General features: G+C 36.2%; 1 protein-coding gene across 1 annotated transcript in view; it reads left to right on the forward strand.

The window, feature by feature from the left end:
- Positions 1–21,605, forward strand: part of ULK4 (unc-51 like kinase 4) — a 211,895-nt gene that overhangs the window by 119,725 nt on the left and 70,565 nt on the right. The window contains exon 31 of the mRNA XM_066321372.1: positions 4,361–4,466. Within this exon, the coding sequence (XP_066177469.1) occupies positions 4,361–4,466 (106 nt within the window). The remainder of the gene's footprint in view (positions 1–4,360; positions 4,467–21,605) is intronic.

Here is a 21,605-nt window from a genome sequence, read left to right on the forward strand (position 1 = left end):
GCTACTTTTTTTCTAGGTAATGGGGAAATTTGTTTTTATATGAAACTGCTCCTGAATGTCCTCTCTCTGAAGGAGCTTGACTCTGCTTGAGAGAGGAGCCTACTCAGACTCTCTCTTGATAGTGAAGAAAATTTTCTGTGAGGGTGGAGTTCTTTCACTAAGGGTTTTAGGTGCAAACGAATAAGCTTTGAGGTTTCATTGCTCCTAGAAATTTAGGTGCAGTTATGTAGAAAGAAGGGATGTTACTGTTTTAAGAGCTGCTGCTGAATTGCTTTGCAATTAATCTGTAATAGTGAATGTAAGATTGTGAAATTTTGCATTGCCTGCTGCAGTGGACGCAAGAACAAAATCTAAGACTAATTCTACTGCTTTCTGTTGATTGATGCTTGACATTTTTTTTTATTAATGGTTTCCTTTCTCCTTAGTTAATCCTTTAAAATCACTACTTTTCCCCTATACTCAATTAACTTTGCCTAAGCATACATTGACTAAGTATGCAGATGCTCTTTATTTTTTCAATATTCCAGCAGGAATTTCTATGAGAGTTGCAAGACTTAAAATCTTTGTGTTTGAACTGAATATGTCACTGTTGTGATACATCTGAAAAGCATGGTTATTCTAGAAACTGGTTGTCAGATTAGTAGTTGCTCTTTTTTGTATGACCATACCAGAGGGAAATATTTGGAAATATTAGTTCTGGTAGAACTGTAGTTTTGGAAATGTCTGATTTCTGAAAAGCAGAGTAGCAAGAGATATGATTCTGCTTACTTCTGATTTAGATAATTAATAAGGAAAATAGTATTACTTTAATGTTAGAGATCCATATCTGTTTGTGCATAACTGGTCTTATGAATCAAAACCACAAAATATTAAAGATTAAATTAACCAGCTAGAAAAGATTCTGATTCTCTGTTTTATAAACAAAGTAATAGCAAATCACAATAAGCTAGGTTGAATGCAGTCTTAAACTATGTTCCTGTAAAGAGGTCCTTGTTTGCATCTATGTTTTGGTTTAGTTCATCTCAGCTATACTATGGCAAAGAATCATCAGATAGGAATGGCATATTTTAATAATTACAATTTGAATATGGTTAATTTCTATGATTTTCTTCTTTCAATGGATTTGGTGTATAAAAACTCAAGTGTCTATCATCTTATGTCCCCTTACTTACCTAACTTTTGTTCATAGATCATATGTAAGCTTGAGAAAGAGAGTGTAAAGTTTAATCACTGATTTCACTGATTATATTGAATGAGCAGAAGTACTGTTGTATGTAGTGTAAGATTTAATCACAGCTTATCTGTAAACATAGCATTTAGGGCTTTCTCTTCTGGATTCTTAGATACATAAGTAGGAGACATGTATGTGAAGTCTCCCAAATTGCAAACCTCTTATCCCAAGTGCAATCTCTTTCATTGTCTAAAATGTAATTAAAATACTGTAGTTTGCCTAGTACTAAGTTCTAATCGCCTTAAAGGAAGAGAAAAGGCAGCTTTAGCCACAGTATCTTGCCAAGATTCCTACTCCCTCTTTGCTAATTCACACCCTTTTACCTAAAAATACTTCAAGTGATTTCCTTTGTGAAAGTGCAACCCTTCAAAATTAGAGTGAAAAGTTTAATGGTCTAAATACAGTTCAGTCCTATTTGAAAAGCTTGATTTATCTTCTGTGGTTTCTTTTTTTTAATACTAGTATTTCCTTGTTATGCCCTTGGTATTTCATAGCTGTCCTTTTTAAGCACTGAAGCAATTAGTTTTGAGAAGGCTGATTCTTCAGGGTCCAGTGCTTTCCTGCCTTTCATTTGCCGAAGCTGTACATTTTAATGAAGTTGTTTCATCTGTGTTGCCAAACACTAGAATTTTACTGCTTCAATTCTAATTATCTCTGCTGGCAAATGCTATGTTTTATTAAAGCTGTCAAGTGCACTGTTCATTAAATGTCCACAGTCAGTGGTGCTGTGCACACAAATTAGATCAGCTTTACTCCTTGATAGATTATGAAGTTAAATATTTTTATATAAACCTCTAAAATTGAGTCTAACAGCAATCAGTGATGGCTTAGATAAGTAAAGCATACCTGTAGCTTCTTGAACCCGATATCTTGTCAAAATCCATCATGGAACATACGTTAAATCACTAGTCGTACAGCTGAGTATACCATTTGTATGATTATTTAATTCATTAAGGTACCATTTTCCTTCCTCAAGACATCCACGTTGCATCTTGAATTCTAATTTATGTGTATTTAGGGTAAGATAAGTTTTGTTATTTATGCTTTGATATAACTAAAAACATCAGTGCTGGTCTTTCAGCAGAGGGTTGCAAAGCACAATTGATGTCCATTAAAAGCAAAAATGGCTTCACTGAAATGTTACTAACCTGATGTATGTGAAAGGTTGTTATCATAAACAACTAACAATTTCTCTTCTAACTGCATATCTGAAAGGGGAATTTTACTAGAAGGTGTTTACTTCAAATATATGAAGCAGTAATAGAAATTATTGTACTTGCAAAGAAGGTATTTGAGTCAACTCTCTTTTTGACATTTGGGGATTTTTTTTTTTTTGTGTGTTTGTTAATTTTATGTTCTCAGTTATGTATCATTATCCTCAGTAGAGGAAATAGTAATTCTTAATACTTAATGTATTGTTTTCTAGATGTTCTTTAGGAGAATTTAGAAGGTATTGTGATGATAGACAACCAGATAAGCACATTGTTTATCTCTTGAAATAATGTTTTTCTTATCCTCTAGCTATCTGTAGGAAAATAACTTCAAATATATTTTTAGTACCATGGCTTCATGGTGTCTGTTTCCTGTATTGGTTACCTTACCTTTGAGGAATCTGGTGTTTATACTTTCCAAGTTTGCTCTTAAATTTATCAGGCTGTATTTCAAACCTTTAGAGGAACAGATATTTATTGTGTTCTTTATGGAAATCATAAATAACATCTCAAAATGCTATATAAAGTAAATAGAATGTAAGAGCTTTTAGATATATATTTTTAAGGCTTGGGTGGGAAACTACAGTCCTTTAAAAGGGTGTGAGGCACTCTTACTTGTCTCTTCTCCTTATGATCTATTTTAGAGCACTTCATTGTGAATAGAAGATTCATATAACGTGAAGTTGAATAGGAGGCTTTGTATGTTTATGTATTTAATTTTCTGTTAATGTATTATACCTTAACATATATATATTTCATGTATGATATTTGTAGAAAATAATGCATTTTATTTTTTTTGTGCAGAAACAGAAAGTGTTACTTTGACTGTATTCAAGATCTGAAGTGAACTTAAGACAAGTTTCATCATGTTCAACTTTAAATTTCAGTTGGCTACTGTCAGGCAGGAGATGGACCCTAATAAATTGTGTATTCTGTGGCAGTGAAGTAGTTGAGCAATACCAATATACTGAGAGATTTGATGGGAAAGGGACATGTGGAAGTTACCTAAGTGCATGTGAGAAACCTACAATGCATGAAACATGATGATTTTTTTCTTAGTAGTTATTTTCACTTTGGATGTATGTATCTATTTGGCTTTGAGTCTGAAAATTGCACAAAATATTTCCTGAACTTTCTAGGGAAATCTGAAAAGTACTCAGGTTTATATTTCCATCTAAATTTAGATTTGTCAAGGCTTGTCCTGTTTTGGCTTCTTGGAAGTTATCTGAGTTATTACTGTCCCTAGTGTGCACATAAATACATATTGATTTCATTGCCTTATCTGCCCTTTTCAACCTGAGTGTGCAAGTGTAGTGAATATAACAGAAGAAAGTAAATTTCTTTATAAACCTTTGTGCCTTCCTCTTCTCAGCATAGTCTCAACAATTGTGAAAAATCACTGAAGCAATCATCAAACATACAAAAGACATTTAAAAAGTGATGGAGTTCAATACAGGCAGAGGTCTTTAAGGTGTCTGTGAAATTATGAACGTATATGAAGACAAACAAAAAATAGACTTATGTTGGGGTTATCAACCTGAAACTGAAAAGAGTAACAACAATGCCATTAATAAAAGAAATATCATACAAAGGGAAATATTTCTGGTTCTGAATACATAGAGATTAGATTGATCAAGTTCTATGCCATTTTAAAAAGTCCTAACATTTTAGACCTAGATAAGAATTCTTTTAGTTTAAAAGAACATGGGAGGAGTTTTGGTCTAAGGTTGTTGTAGATCAGGGTCCCTGAAATTGATATTATCTACTAAGATATTTGGCTGGTTTTACAGTATTTTAAGTGTTGAATTTTAAGGTATTGATAAAGTACTGCTTTTGTGTTATCAAATTTTTTAAGGTAATAGTCTTCTAACCTTGCAAAAAGAATGCTACAATTTTTTTTACTGTTTTGTTTTTGCAGAGATACCAGAACAGTGTACTTGGGAATACAATGCAAACTGTGATTGCCTTACTGAATAATATTGTTGCTAACAAAAGTATGAACATGATGATACTTTTTGAAGAAGGTATGTCATCTTTATTCTTCTTTATTCTCAGATGTTTCCCAATCTGTAATACCTGGCACTGTGTGAAACTAAACTTATATCTGTTCAGATTTGGTAGTGGTTGTTAGATAATTCATTGTAACTGATGTCCTCCTCATCACTTCCTCTTCTTTCCTTACCTATTTGATTACAGATTTAACTTTTAGAAAAATTTTCTTCCAAGAAAATGTGCTTACAGAGGAATTACAAACTGAAAATTACATTATATCTGTGAAGAATGCTTGGGAAAAAACACATAGGCTAGAGTTCTGACCATAACAGTGCAGAGGAAGACTTCTGCAAATTTTTCCTTTTCTCACTGGTTAAACCTGTGAAAGGGTAAATTGTACAACATTTGTGCACACTTTCAAGAAATAGCTTCTGTTCCAGTCTGGCGATGTAGACTAAGGCTATGAAGTCTTAGTTAACAAACCATTGCATGTCTTCACGAAATGTTTACCACCTAAGCTGAGTAGTAAAACGCTGGCACAAGTTGCCTAGAGAGTGGTTGGATGCCCCATCCTTGAAGGCATTTAAGGTCAGTTTGGACAAGGTTCTGAGCAAACTGATCTAGCTGAAGATGTCCCTGCTCATTGCAAGAGTTTTGGACTAGATGACATTTAAAGGTGCTTTCCAACCCAATCTGTTCCATGATTCCATTATTTGTTTCACTGTGTTTTATTACATAAGCTCCTTTTATTTAGAAATTGGTTCTGAAGAAAAGGTTTCAGTTATTGGAAATCTATATAAATTACAAACTTATTTACATTTTGATGGCATTTCTTCTGTTTATCATGAATGGATGAGTGACATCTAGTAATATAGGTCTAGGCTACCATTTGTACTGTTTGTTGGTACATGTACCACCCTATGAATTCATCAAGATGGGTAGCAGGGATCATGTCCTCATTTTCGTAATTACCATAGTAGTTAAAACACTGACCCAGAAAGCAAGAGAGCTGAATTCCTGAACCTTTCTAGTCTGAAGGGATTGAAAGGGCAATGCCATTATTCAGGAGACAAACTGGAACTTGGCATTGTTGCTAATAATATGTTCCTCTCCTCTGTTGCAAACAGATCCACTCTGAAGTTAGTGGAGTATTAGTGGAGAACAGAGCCACCGAAAAAAAACCAAAAAAACCCAAAAAAATTAGAATAGTGTGACTAATTTGGAAAGGGCTGGTTCATAGGATTCTGATTCTTTGGTTATTTCTCACCAAACTGCCTATCACACTTAGAGCTGCTTGTGGCTTCTTGGGATTTAGATGTATGTGCTGGTTTTACTATCTTTAGGCTCACCTGCTCTCTGTCAGGCAAAATGCTAAGTCAGCATTGACCTGAGTTGCAGCAGGGTAACTTGTTAAAACTGCACAATGCAAAGAAGTTTGTTCAAGTCCCGCAAGAACTGTAACCACATAATTGGCATGCCTTACTTAAGGTAATACACTTTGCCTTTCTGTGTGGCAAATTAGGTGCAAAACTGTTTAACAGCATGGCAGAAATGCCTCCGTTCCCTAAATATCTCTTCATTATTGTTCTACAGAGCAAACTCCTGTGTGCTTTTTATGCTGCTGACAGCATGTCTGTGCTCTTTCATTTCTCATCTGCTCCAAAAATAAAGCACATCTCTTCAGTCATGCTAGTTTCCAAATTAAGGAAGCAGGATAGCAATAATACTAAAGTATTTTTTCTTGTGCTGTGTCATAATGACTCCAGTAATATTTTCAGACTAATACTGATTAGATAACACTAACTTGGGCTCACTGAACTTCACCAACCATACTAGAGAAAGCAGTACATTTATCTCAAGTAATAATTTATCTCAAGTCAAATGTCCCCATTTTCTCTCATCCCTTTTCCCAACTGGCGAATCTTCAAAGTACTGAAAACCTGGAATTTGGCCAGTGCTTTATTGATTTAGGGCCTAATTGTCAAGTAAAGGACTTCTAAAATTTGGTTTGCCAAGAATGTTATGAGAGTATTGATCTTGCAATTGCAGACTGTTAGATTTTCTTTGAATTAAAAGGGGAGAGAAGTTATTTGTGCAAGCTGGAAGGCTTTATATCCTTTCCATTACCATCTGTAAATATATAGTGTTCACATCAGGAAAATACCTTAAATTTCTGCTGCCATATCTTTGGCATTTAACTTCTCGTTTTTGAATTGCTTTTGTGTGATGGAGAAGAATGTGATCTAGTAAAATGAAAGCTGAGCTTCCTCTCGCAGAAAAATGTCCTGGAGTCTAAGTAGAAAAGTTGAACATCAGTCAGCAGTGTGCATTTGCAGCCATCAAGGCAAAGGAGGGCTGCAATGAGAAAGAAAAACTGGAAAGTTGAGGAAACTGATTATTCTCCTCCATTCGTTATTTTGAACTCCAAACTGTAAAAAACACGTTGACAAGCAGGAGGAAATCCAGAGAAGGGCAGCTAACGTATTTAGGAGAGTGGACCACATGATGTGTGTATTTTCATTCTCTGCCTGTACTATTATATGAATGTATTCCTTCCCAAGCGCAGAGCTTTGTATTTGCCTTTGTTAAACTTTAAAAGGTTTCTGCCAGCCCTTTTTTTGAGCTCTTTGGGTTCTTGTGCTCTTTCTGAATCCTTCATCACATCATCAATCCTTCATCACATCAGCTGCGTTCTTTATTTCAATGTCATCTGCAAACTTGCTGAACATGCATGTTAATACATCCTACTAACACTGTGTCTGTGCTGCTAATGAAGATATTCAACATTCATGAGGTATTCTCCTGTGTTAAAAAAAAAGGCTGAAGACAGACTATTATGGGTCATCAATTTCCCTTATTTCCCTGTTACAGTGTGATAACTGATTCGCATATGTATGGAGTTATAGAAATTAAAAACCATAAATACTTGCTGAACATTAGAAAGACCTCAGGTTAGGTGGTCAGTCCTGTCAAGATTTTTGCATCTAGGAGTCAAGACATTAGCAATGAAGATTTCTTTCTAATTTTGTGCATGCCTTTCTTCAGCTGCCAAGAGGCTGTGTTTTTGCAGGCAGATCATTTAGAGACCCACATCACTATTTCTTTTTGTGCTTGTTAGCCTTCAGAACTTTCACTTGCTCAAAGGAGTTTATGAGGTTACAGATTTTTTTAAAGGTCTGTAGCTTACACGTTGAACTTTCCTCTTTCTCAAGAAAATCTTGCATGATGGCACTTTCTGCACTACTACTTCTGTGATTTCCTGTTATTAAAAATGATATGGTTGTGTATTTCATCAACTTTGATTGAAGGTGGATTGCCTAGTATTAATTTCTCTCTTCCCTGAACTGTGTCTTTTTGTGTTATAATACATCAGACATGTACTGATAACCAGTTAAAATGTTTAAAGGTGAAATGGAGAATAACATATGCAACCGAAGTCACAGAGGAATTTAAAATGGCCTGTACTTGTGTTATCAGCTATTAAACATTTGTTCTGTTAACATTAATGACAATTTCCACTTAATAATCAGAGAGGAATAATATGATTCAGTTTAATTACTGAGACTGGAATTCAATAAGGAGACTAGGATTAGTATAGGGTCCCTTGTGAATAGTTAAGGAAAGATATTAAAAAACCAAGACAATTGTGGTCATTTTCAGCATGGTCTTCTAAGAGAATGACACTTATCCTCTCTTCCTCTGTCTTGGCTTCTGGCTGCCAGTCTTTCTTTCTTCCCTTCCCCACCTTTGATATCGGATAATTTTAAGTTCACTTGAGAGAGCACAGAAGTCCAAATATACGAAATATGTATTCAATCTATAATAATCAGTATCTGATGACAGAGACCCAAGTTAATGCCATAATTTAGGGAAAGACAAAAGGCTTATCAATTCAATACTCTTCACTAGAGTACAGCAAATAGAATAGTGCTATACATGACATGTACGAAATACAGATATCTGCTTATACATTACATAGTGTAAAGATCTATTAATTAATACATCTCTGTTGCCTTTTCAGTATTCACCTCCCATTTTCTTTCTATGACTCCTGCAGTCTCTGTTTAAGGTTTGTAGCCACTGAGTTTAATGAAGTGTTGGTCAGTTCCTGAGGCGGGTACCTATGAAATGATCCCACAGGCTCAGTCAGTGCATGGGAGCAATTCACTCTGGAGGTCGTGCTTATGGTTGGGTGACATAGGACAAAGCAGCATCAAAGTTTCAGAAATAGGGGCAGGGAGTCATAGTGAGGAGTATGGTGACTTAACTGCCATGGAGGTAGGCAGAGATACAGGATGCAGATCTGTACAAAGATGGGTTTTGTTAGTTCTGCTGGTCATGAAACAACCAGCTATACATTACTTTGTGCATGTCATATTAAAAGGGTTGACATTTATTCACTCTAAAATGAAACCCCTGTTCTAGATGCTAAAATTATGAGTTCCTAAGCATGTGTTGTAGGAGTACAGTGGTTGATCATCTGTTTCTATAGACAGTTGCTAGAGCAGTCTACTGAAAAGACCTACTGTCTCTCTCAGATAAGTGTCTAGTGACAAGCACTGGCATACTGGCAAATTTTGATGTAAGACAAACCACTGAATCAGGGCTGGCTGCTTGATAAGTGGGTGGTGTGCGTGTGCATGGGTGGTGTGCGTGTGCATGGGTGGTGTGCGTGTGCCAGGTTGCTTCATTATGTGGATGTGATGATAAATAGCCAAGTGCACACCAGCACTTAATGTAGTGAAATTCTTGTACTTAAGTACAATTCACAGGTATATAAACTTTTTATTTTGCCTTCAGTTCAGTCTCTTTATTGCTTTTCTTTCTTTGCTCGTCATTTTATTTTTGGGGAGGTGATTTGTTTTTCACAAAGTTTGTACAAATTAAAAACAGAAAAAGTTGAATCATTGTCTAGTTAGCAGTGCTTTCTATCTCTGAGTATGGCTTGTCCATGGGTAATATTCAAAGGCAAGAAATGTCTTCCTTCTAACTGTTGCATCATTTTGTTATAGGAAGAGTTGGGGTATATCATATTAGATTGTAGAGAAACGTCTTTCGAAGACTTTAATTGCGTCACAAGGATTTCCATTCTGAAGAAATGAACAAAACACCTTGTTGGAAAATAGATCTTATAGACTGCAGTGGATAACTTCTTATAGTCTGACTGCAGCTATTTATTCCTCATAATACATCAAATTTATTATGTTTATATAAAAAGCTATTTTCAGCATGCTTAAAAAGTAATTCCAAGTTTGCACTATTATTCAAAGCTGATCTAGTAAACTGTTTTCAGCCCAGTATTGCTTATGAATGAGTTTACATTTTTAGCTTTTCTGAATCCCATTATACTCCATAAATCAGTCACCAGGTTTTTTTTTTTTTTTTAATGATGGTCATGTAAGGAGATGATTTAAATATAAATTTCATTACAGTCATGTTGAATTGAATTACCTTTCCCAGACTGTACTGCTGTGATCTTGTGTTTGGCTACTGTACTAAAGTAAGTGCCACTAGCAGAATAAGTAGAGATGCTTGTCTGAATGTTAAAAACAGGTTTCCATTATATGGTAGAGTAAATCCTAAACTTTATGTCTTAGTGTTGTTGAATCTCAGAAGCTCAAGTAAAAAGGGGATTACGGGGTTTAGAGCAATAAAAATAGTCTTTGAGTTGTGTGAAAATGTGACCGCTATTAGTAGTGTTTAAGAAGTTCGTGTCAAACCTGAAGTTGCTAAGGAAGGACCTTTGGTGGAAGTGTAGAACGTCAGCTACAGCAGTCATAATATTCAGTATCATGCTAAGAAATCATGCTAGGTGCTAAAAGCAGGGACAGTTATTAAAAAGAACAGATCTCCAATAAAGTTTGTAGTCAGATGATCATAACTCATTTGCACCTCGTGAAAGAAACATCAGCTTTCATGGTTGAAATATCCTTATTCATCTTGTGGTCTACTGCTTTGACTTTTTGTCAAATGTCAAGAGCTTAATTGGATTTCAAATGTCTTTGTGTGTTGTATTGTTAAAGTCTGGTAAATACCGCATATCTGAAAAATGACACTCATGAGACAACATCCAACTTCAACCTTTTCCGTGGGGCGGGGGGGGGAAAAGGGGAGGGAAATGTCTTTTAAATACTCAGATATTTGCAAAGTGATAAGTTATTACTACCATAATGATAATTATGAATTCTGAGCTCTCTAGGTAGACCCCAAGCATTTCTAAGTTACCTAAACCTTAGGAGGATATTTTTCTACCTTTCACTTCCTCAGAGATAATTTGATTTCAGCTTCAGTCTCCAAAAGCCATTTGATCAGGTGCTCATAGCACACTTTTAAGAACAGTTTGTAGCTTCCTAACCAGCTCACTTGTCACGTGCTACATCACCAATGGTCATGAAATTAGGCAGTAGACTGCAGCAAGTTGACGACCCACATCTTCCTCCCTGCTGCACCCACCTATGCAGTAGTCTGAACTACAGTGCAGCACTGGGAAGGCATTGGTGTATTGTTACATGTGACTTGGATTTTAGGGGTAAAATTGAGTTATTGGAGTAGCTAGCTTCAAAGTTGCAGCGTTTTCTTCCGAAGTGGGAGAATTTACCTATCACTTGGGATGGCAATCAAGAAGAGGAATATGGATTAGTCATACAGGAGTCTGCTTGCAAGGGAAAGGCAGTACTTATAAAATTCTATAGAATTCATTGCTTAAGCTAACATGCCCTTAAAAAAAAAAGGCAGCAACAAATAAAACCCACAGACTTAGTTTGTAAAGAAATCAGATACACATTCAGACTGGTTCTGAAGTAATTTACTCATTCCTTACTCGTTTCTGTTTTTCCTAGAAGTCTCCTGCAGAAGTTTTACAGGATACAATGTAGAAGTATTTGTTTAGTGACTGAAGATGGAAAAGGTGTTTTATAGCAGTGCTTTATATCTGCTTACTGTAAAACTTAGTTCATATGCAATTTATTGTGATTCTGAATAGAGAAATTGGCAGGGACAATTAGTCAGGGAAAGAACCTAAAAGCATTTTTTTCTGTATTTAGTCAGTATTTAGAAACAAAATGCTCTTAATTAAATCAATGCAAATTAAGAAATAATTAAAAAAAAATCTTGTCTGAGTAGTTCCAGATGTTGTTTCTTTATCAGTTGGATGTGAGAGAGACAGTCCCTTGCTTGGAGTACACCTTGTGTCCTCTGCCATGCAGGAGGTAAGCCTTTCCCAGCTCCTTCCCAGTACTGTAGTAGTGAGTTTAGCTCTTGAGCAGAGAAATGTCTCTATGAACATCTAAAGATAGCAGTCCTGTGTTGTGTGTCCCATGTTCATTTGTGTTACAGTTTGTATGAGAAGTCAATGATGATTGAGCCTGAAGAAGTTTCTTCTGGGATGTTATGAAGCTCAGGATACTTTTTAGCAGGATTAAGACATGTTTTTCTGACCCAAAATGCCAGTTACTGAGGTGGAAGTGTGTAACATCACATGGGTAGACTTAGAAGCCTAGTGTCATAAAAGATAGCATGTCAAAATAGCATGGTAGTAGTGAGGTCTTTGAGGAAAAAATAACCTGTGTCATCCTGTGATATTCATCAATGCAGCCATCTGAAAAGGATGAAAATAGAAATGGTAATTGCTGTGAGGAACAGTTATGCCATTCAAGTAGAACCAAGCCTGTTTTTGTTTACCCATAAGGCACAAAATGTCACAGCATGCTTGCTGGAACTTCAAAGGATAAGATAAGTGAATAAGGGCTCAACAGGTTGTTACATCTTGTCTCTCTAGTGCTGTACTGTAAAAGAACTGGCGTTCCTGTGGCTGGAGTTGGTGTCCTGACACTATCTATCTCTGTGGCCAGCCAAGCTGACTGTCTTGCAGTGTAGCTGGCTGCTTGAACTACTTAAAATGCCTCATTTTAATTCCTAATTGATGGAAAAGAACAGAATAATAACAAAAAATATTCAAAGTCCTGATGTTTCATTATATTCTAGTCTGAGAGGCTTTATGTAGATATCTGATAGGCTTAGTTTAATGGTGGGAGGTTAGTTCAATAAATATAGCATTTTCAAAGCCTAGACTGTCTAAATTTCTAAGATACCAACCATAAAAGACATTTTCTGTACCTTTCTGATACCTAAACAAATTTAAGATTTAAGGTTTTGACTGAGTGAATGCTCTGATTGATACTACTTGGAGGCAGAAACCTAAACTGAAAAAGGAATTTATTTTTTTTTTAAATGAAAGGAGTGGATTTCCAATCACGTTGAGGTTGTGGGTTTCCCAAGGTTTCGTGATGACAAACTCAGGATGGTCTTCAGTCTTCAAAGCCTTATGCTCCTTCTCACTCATCATGTAATCATGTACCTATCATATTAGCAAGTTAAATATTGACAATGCAAACTATTTGTTACAGATAATAAATTAAATCTAATTATGATGATATCCCTGTGTATCTTGTCAGATATAAATAGTAAGCTGAGAAGTCATTTTAGGAGAATAAATTAAAAATGTAACTGTATATTTGAAAAGATACATTTTAAATACAGTTACTGTGTTACTACAGCCATAGGTTGTAGAGCTATCCCATCTGTTCTATTCTAGCAGTTAAAACAGTCTTGGTATGAAAGCAATCTACCACACCAGTTTGAGGTAAGTGTAAAGTCACAAAAGTAAAAAGTACGAAATTAAACTACATTAGTCATTCTGTCATATGGAAAGGCTTCTTCAGACGCACTTGTTTGATCCTACTGAAAGAAGTTCATTTTGTCAGTTCTGGTTTTGTCAGAGCCAGATCTGTCTAGTGGACAGATAAATGAAATCTTAAGTTTTTCACTGCTTTGAAGAATGGTTGGGTTTTTTTATTTCTTTTGTTTTAAATGTCTTCAATAGTTGTCATAGCTCCCATGCAGCCAGATGTTTTTGTCTTCTAAGTTATTTTCAGGAAAACTGTGTGCTGAATAGATATGCCTAAACCATTTGTGGACAATTAAACTTGAAAATAATTTCCTCTTTAAAGTAGAATGGGAATTCCATCATAATGGAGAAACTGAAGTTATTTACATTTTGTAAAGTCTTTTGAAATTTCCAGTTATTACACAAATATAGAGCAATATTCTATATTACTTGAGACTTTTCCTGTGATGTTCTTCCTCTTCCACCTAAATATTTTTTGTTTTTCACACTTTTGCCTAAAATAATATTTAGATGTAGTCTTTTTAGGATGATGTTTTCTTTTGCTATTTAGAATCTAATTTTCTAATATTGTTTAGCTTAGGTTTTCCAAGCACTTTAAGTTACATTTTAATGTGCATTTCATATTCAATAACACATTTCTGTAGTTAAATTTCTTTTGAAGTGTTTACATACGGATTTTTCATCGTCTTAAGGCAATATATATTCAGATGAGTGTGTTCTCATACAAGTTATTTAGACAAGTTACCACTCCTCAACTGGTAGGTTTTTCCTGTGGCATTTGATCCATGCCTTGTAGAGCTGATAAGGTAATTTTGTGTATAGTTGTACACGTGATCATTTACATTTTATAGCAATGTATCTGCATTGTAGTCAGTTTTTGTAAGTCAGCTGAGGGAGGAGCCTGTTTGAGGTGCAATTGAAACCTCTAGCTGAGGAACAGTGGTTATTTAAACTGCTGTGACAAAAATGGAATTGTCTACCTGATGATGCCGGTTATTTTTTAAAGAAAACACATTTCATAAATGTAATCCAAACTTGTTTATCCATCCTTTGAAAAAGTTACCTCATTTTAGCGTAAGCTTTTTTCCTAATTCAACCAAGATGGTATTTATGTAGGATGGGTTTATGAAGACAAATCTGTCAGCAAAGATGCACCTGAGAATGTCATGGGTTTCCAATCTGAGCTTTAAGCAAATCAGTTTTACTTTCCTTTAAAGAGACCCTAGCTTGGTAAATGTTGGGTTTGGTTGTTTTTTTTTTTTTATAAATAGGGTTTAAATGTTTCCGTAGATGTCTCCATGTAGTTAGAAGATGTTGCATCAGCTTGTTGTTTCTTCATGTGTTTCTCTTTGAGTTTTTCAGATTAATGAGAGAAGAAGTAGGATATTTATATAAAGTCTGAAGCTGTCTTTTGTCTTCTAAGAGAATGGAAAAACTGGGAAGATTTTTTTTCCCCTCTACCACCAACCTTTGAAAATGATAAGGAGAAGAAACTACTTCTTCACCTGCATCCATTCAGTTTCAACTTGTCTAGTCTTTCCTGAGGGCCATTCTTTCCTAACTTATCATATTTAATGTTGCTTACTCAAAACCCTTTAATCCCTATTCCACTGAGTCTTGGAAAAAATCCAGTAAAGTGTTGTTAATGGATTTATTCTCATGTAAAAGATCATATTTCCTAGCTAACATGTCCATATTGTGACATAAATTTTCAGCCAATGATGCAGCCATGAAATACAACTTATTTCCCTGGATGACAGCAGAACTAATGCTACTATATGTATTATATAAAGATTAAAAAACCAGTAAAATTATCCATGATGGCTGAACAGACTTTCCAATGCATATTTTTGCTGAATAAGCACATAGAGATATCATATATTTTGATCCCATCATTCAACCCAGAATGACATGAATTGTGGGTTTATGCCATTATTTATCTTACTAGAAGAAAAACCCTCAAACTGTTACTTACTGTGTATTTTCCTCAGAAATTACATTGAATGTTGTTAAGAGAGCATGTGGTTCAAACAGCAACACTAGAAGATTAATTTAGAGGTAGCATTTTGTCTATACTGTGAGGAAAAGTCATGAGCAAGATAAAGAAAAGGCAGATAGAATACCCAGTGGAACAGATTATCAAGGCAAGTTAAAGGTTTTGACAGAAGACATGGGAAGAACAGCATTGCTTACAGGATTTTGCTTGCCTAGGCTATGGCTCAGGCAGTCACTACGATCAAGTCTGTGCATTATGGGATCAGTCTGGATGCAGAGATGCCCTGGGCTGAGTGCAAGAACTGACTGGGGGACTCTGTTGTGCACCCTGAAAGAAAACCTGTGTTCATGAAAGGTGTGCATGCAGTACTGCACAACATGCAGTGCTACAGTAACACATCCAGAAGGCTTAAAATGACAACTCCTGGCAGTAATTTCCTAAATTGATTCCATGGACCTGGCCTGTGTGGGTGGTTCCTGTGACATCCAGGATCCCAGGCTGACCTATAGTCACTCTCCCAATATTCTGGCAGGCCAAATTGTGCAAAATGTTTGAACTCTACATGTCCTAAAATTGCTTGTCTTGAAAATTTAGCTATGTATACCTCTCATTTGTAGTGTTTGCTTGCTGCAGCTACTCTCCAGTTCTTATGTAGTTTGTTGGCAGTCCAGTTCCAGAGATTCCTCCAGTTTTCCCAAGAGAGCTGCATTTCCTTGACATAGATCCAGATTCACTAGGTCTAGGCTTCACTTTTTCTAGCCTACTTCTGAAGTTCCTCTCCCTAAAAGCACAGTCTTTATTAAGGCTAGTCAGTTTTCTCTTTTTAAAAATGTTGATGAACAAAGGCAAAGGACAAGCTAGTTTGAACAAAGGGGAGTGAAAATTTTGAACATGTCTCATCTATTTACTGCTAGGAATTGCAGATTGGTTCCATCTGGAAAAGGGTGCATTCTTGTAATGAAACACATTGGGCATCCCTAAATGTGTTTGATATGCTGTCTCTCTGAAACAGAAGTCTTTCTTCACATAAACTATATTAAACATACCATGATACCACTATTCTGTATGATATCTATTACAATCCTGAATCCTAGATGGAAGCAGTGACCTGTGTTAAATTTGTTACAGAGTATATTGTCTTAGAAAATGCTGTTGATGAAACAATGAAGATACTTCATTGTTTCAAGCTGCTGTTAAATTTTATCATCCTTAATGTTTGTCTCTTCACTTGAGATAACATGGTGGGAAGGAACAAAGTAACATGAGTCCTTCATTGCAAGCTCCTCTTTTCTCCCCACCCCCATTACCTTGTCAAGCTGAATTTTTTTGCCTGAACTTGCTTTCTAGAATCACTACTCTGGGCATAAGCAGGCTGAAGGAGAAATATAGGTATGTAGTGAGATGTAGGTGCATAGTGGTACTGCCCAGGGCACGTAAGAAGTGACACATGAAGCACAACCTGGGGTAGGATGGTGGAAAGCTCCCTTGTGTTGAAGCAAGCTGGTAAACCCACTGTGGTCCTGTAAATACTTTAATGCTAAAAGACAACTGTGCCCAGCTGAGCAGACATAGTAGAGGAAAAGAAAAAGGTACTGTCACAGTTTAGCCATGGCTGGTGACTAATTACCACACAGCCACAAATTCAGTTCTCCCCCAGTGTGGGGACAGAATTGTAGGCACAAAAAAGTGAGAAAAAACTTGTGGGTTGACATAAAAGTGGTTTAATAATTTAAAAATTATCTTAAAAGGAATTTTAAAAATTCTAGGGGAAAGTGAGAAAAAAAACCCAAACAAACAAACCAGGGAGAGAGAAAAATAAATACAAGAACAAGTGATACAAATGAAAACAACTACTCAACACCAACTAAACAATGCCCAGACAGTCCAGGAGCAGTGTCCACCCTACCAACCTCTCCTCCTCAGTTCTATCTCTGAGCGTGATGCCATATGGTGTGGAATATCCCTCTGGTCAGCTGTCCTGAGGAATATCCCTCTCCCAACTTCCATGCACCTCTAACCTGTTTGTTAATGGGTGGTGCAAGGTGTAGAAAAGCCCTCAACTCTGTGTAAGTGCTGCATGACAATAACCAAAACATCCCTGTGTTATCAACACAAAACTTTGTACTCAGCACAAAACCAAACCAGAGCCCCATGCAGCTAATAGGAAGAAATTTAACTATATCCAAGCCAAAACCAGTACAGGTACTAAGCCAGTGCTTGCATACAAAGTTTCTCCTGCTATTCTGTTTTTCATCTTCACAAGTCACACACTTAAATCCCAGCTGCCTAAATCACCCTTTTCTATGGCCATCTCTGTCACTGTAGTTTTATCAGTGTTTTAAACAACTTCTTCACTTGTGAAGAAATTGGTTGGCTTCAAACAAACCAGTGTCTAGATTCTCAATTAAAGCATTGGATTGGCAGCAGGATTAATTTCAGTTTGTTGCTGGGGAGGGCAGTATAGTTTTACAGCTGGATGGTTTGGACGAAGATAGCCTAATAGGCCAAACCATTCTGTGTGATCTCCTTCCAGAGTTTATGTGGAAGTTTTGCCAGGAGCCTGAGCCAATCTGTTAACATACGGACACAGGCTTCACTACTCCCAGCAACAGCTACCACATAAAAAAGGTTGGAGTTGTCCACAACACAATGTCATTAGACCCATGTTCCCATTGTGTGGGTCCTATTGAAATAGAGGAAAGAGGTATGGAGCACAGAAATCAAACACATGCAGGCTTGCAGTTCTTTCATAGCCTCTTGATTAAGTAAGCTGAGCTCTAGTACCAGCTGAGGTAACTCAGTGTAGTCTTCTGAAGTCAAGATGGTTGGCAATCAGGTAGCTGTGCTGACAGAAAATGAAGGCTCTGTTGACCTAGGTTGTACTAATATCAAATACTAGGTTGGACACTTCTGGTATAGCTAGCATGTAGCCACGGGCGGCATGATCACAGTGAGATGGGTTTCTAGCTCAGAAGATCCTAGCAATAAGGTTGAGAATCATGGATAGGTCAGAGTAGAAAAAGCATACCAAGCAAACAATACAAGACATACGTTTAGGCCAGTTAACAAAAAAGATAGCATAATTTGAAGTGAATAGTCAGTTTGATTTTAGAGATTTAATCAGGTGCATCATTATTGGTATGGTCATATGATAGCAAATAAGGAGGTCTGCTGGTCAAAGTTATCCCAACACTTATTTGGGAAACAGTTGATGTAACAGAGTAAGCTTAAGGGAATCATAATTTGAGGCTATTAAATATAATCTGGTCATAAGGACTAAACCAGATTTGCTATCATGTAACATCCTGACCTCTGTTTAGGCCCTTAGATCATTTAAGTGCAAGTACACAAAGGCCACCCTGGACAGTTGCAATTACTAGTTGTCTGCTTTCATTTCTATTGTAATTGATTAATAACACAGGATGTTACAGGAAACAGTGGCATAGATGCAATTCTGTTGTAATAACCAGCAGCAAATTCCACTTAGGGCATACTCTAGCCTTTGCTCTTGTTCTTTGGTGCACTTGTAGCAGTAGTAAAAGACTCGCTTAAAAATCCAAGTACTTCTACTTTGTTTTCATTTTATGGCAGAACTGATGTAAATAGACCAATAGGAATAAGTATTTAATATCTTTTCTTATAGAGCATATCTTTCAGTAAAGAAATGTTTAGAGCTTTTATCTTTATCATTTCCTCAGTATATATGGAACAGTATTCAACCATGGTTTATTTCTGCAATTTAGAACTGAAAACTTCAGAGAATTTTCTGAAGCCAAGGTTCATTGGTCCTTATCACTCCCAGCCCAGGGCCTCTTGAAGGCCAAGTTGGAGTAATTAGTGCTGGTAATGTCATTCCAAGCTGTTGAGTGCTGTCAGTTTGTGACAACAGTTTAGGGCTCTATCTGCATTCTGAGGCTGTTCACATCTGGTCTGTATGGGTTTTGTTAAAAAGACAGCTCTCTAAGTTTAAGTATGGTCTCTCAAGGATTTTAGTAGAAGGGAAAGTTGATGTCAAAGCAGGAGAGTGTTAAGATATTTGAAGGAGATAAACAGGGTTTAATCTTGTGTGACAGGAAGTCTATTATTAAAATAGAAATCTCTTTAGAAGAATTTCTAGTTCTAAATTAAGCCCAGGGTATAAATTCCTCTGTATTTTATCTTATGGTAATCGCTGCAGACATGATCTTTCAGACCAGTAAATCAAAAGTCTTTACTGAATCTTTACTGACTTCACATTTTGCTGAATGCACAGCATTCCTGATTTTACACAAGTAACAGATTTAATTTAGTGAAGAACTTTGCCTAGCTTTTGCCATTAATTTGAGGACCTCATGCAGTCTTTGTTTTTCTAAACAATATGCGCTAACTCACAATGTGCAAGCCGAAGTTCTTCCATGTAGCTGTGAAGCTGCAACTGCTAATATCTCAGACTGGCTTTAAAGCCTGTTGTGTCTCAAAGAGTGAAGTGTCCTGTTAGGTATTCTTATTTCTCCTGCAGATCATTAAAACCTGCTGTTTGGAAAATCCTCTAAGCAATACACCTCTCTCTGACAAAACCAAAGGACCTTATTTTAGTTGACACCTTGTAAGAATGAATTAGGGTGTATTGGGTTTTGACTTGAAGTGTAGCATGCTGTAGAGTTATTGTGCTTTATAAAATGAACCACAAGCTCTAATGTATCTCTGACATGTGGGGAGACATCTAACTGAAAAGTTGCTGTAGAATTTGCTTAATAACAGCAATGATACTCAGTTCAAACAGCATGATTTTATCTTACTGAAGTCTTGGTTTATTTAATTTTTAGTATTTTATGATGCAAGGTTGTGCTTCCAAATACTGGACAATTGACAAATTAAAAAAAAAAAAAGTAGGGAAAAAAAAAAAAAGAAGCTTGAATCCAGTGAAAAGCATGCAAGTTAGGTGTTTAATATATGCACAGTTGGTGACAGAAGTATTTTAAATATATACCCTGGAAAGCCACTGTATTACCTCCATCTCTATTCCTCCCCAGGTTTTCCAACTAAAAGGGCCATTTGAGTGTGTCAACCTGCTTTAGGCAAACCAGGGTGCCAGCAGCATGGTGTCCAAACAAATCAAAATTGGCTCTTCACATACAACACTCTTAATGTCTTAACAACTCTGTGAATAGATCCCCTGAATAACATTACAGTCCATAGTTATGGAGTATTCACTCATACAAAATTGTAGAAAAAAATTATATTAGTTCTGATATAAGCAGAAAGCATTTCAATGTTCTTATAACTAACTTATAATTATTTTCCAAGAGAAGTTACTTTCTGATCTTTCATTACATCCCTGTTGAACAAGTTCACATTCCTATTTAATGAATTATACTCCTAGGGATGGGTGCTATCTTGGTAAGTCTTGACTGGAACAAAACCCACTACCTTCAGAACTTTGAGGCTGTGTACCCATATGTGCTGTGAACTGAGTTTCAAACATCTTGGATATCTTTTCTGAATGATTTATAGAATGATTGAGTCAATCTGGCTCAAAAACCTGAAATCTTGAAATTTTGACACAGATGGGAAACTCCTTTTTTTTCTTTTTCCTTTTTCTTTATTTTTTATTTTTTCATTTTCAAGAGCAGCATCAAATCAGGAACTCTCAAGGTATCAGTGGTTATATTTTCAGAAATACTCTTCCTCTGTGTATGTCATTCTAACCATGTCTTTTCACAGAGAACAATCACAGTCTAGCTTAGCTGAATTAATTTTTTATATTCTATTATTTTTGTATTGACCAGTCAAGCATATTCAACAGTACGTGATTTTATTATCTCTAAATTGTTCAAGTTGCATTTTTACTTTCCTTTATTACACTCAGATACTTCTTGCAAGAGAATCCACCTGGTTTTCTGTCTTTTAGTTGCCTAATCTATCCATCTACTGGTCTTAATCAACTACATGTTTGATTCATATATTAAATGATAGAAAAAAGCAGATTTCAGTGTTGGTGGGATTCTCTTATGTTCAGAAGAAGTTGACTCTCTGGGGAGTCTCCAGTTGTGCAGTCTTTTTTCACAAGGGAAAGTTGCCACCCCTATCTGCCCTCTAACAATAACAGCTAAACACTCCCAGTCCAGGAAAAAGTAGAGTTATGTCATGCTTTGACTTGAAGCAGAGCCATATTGCTTCTGAGAATGTCAGGTCTTTATTCCTCTCAGGCATTCACACTCAAGATAACATAGAACTTCCCAGTCTACTTTCAGTCTAGCTGCAATGAAGGTGATAATGAAGGCTTTTCTTTCCCGGTTGTCATAATCCATTCCATATCCATTTTCTTGTGTATGAGGGAAGGACTGCCTGCTTGGCCACCATTGGTGAGTGCCCCACATTCCATGTGTGTAGAAAAAGCTGAGTCACTCTTCCCACAAAGGGAAGCTCTGGAGAGCCTTGACCACTTCAATATGACAAATTCAAATGAGATTTTTGTCCCTTAAACCTAGTAATTCTTTCTTCAGTCAT

Source organism: Sylvia atricapilla, chromosome 1 (assembly GCF_009819655.1).
Source record: "Sylvia atricapilla isolate bSylAtr1 chromosome 1, bSylAtr1.pri, whole genome shotgun sequence".
Classification (NCBI taxonomy): domain Eukaryota; kingdom Metazoa; phylum Chordata; class Aves; order Passeriformes; family Sylviidae; genus Sylvia; species Sylvia atricapilla.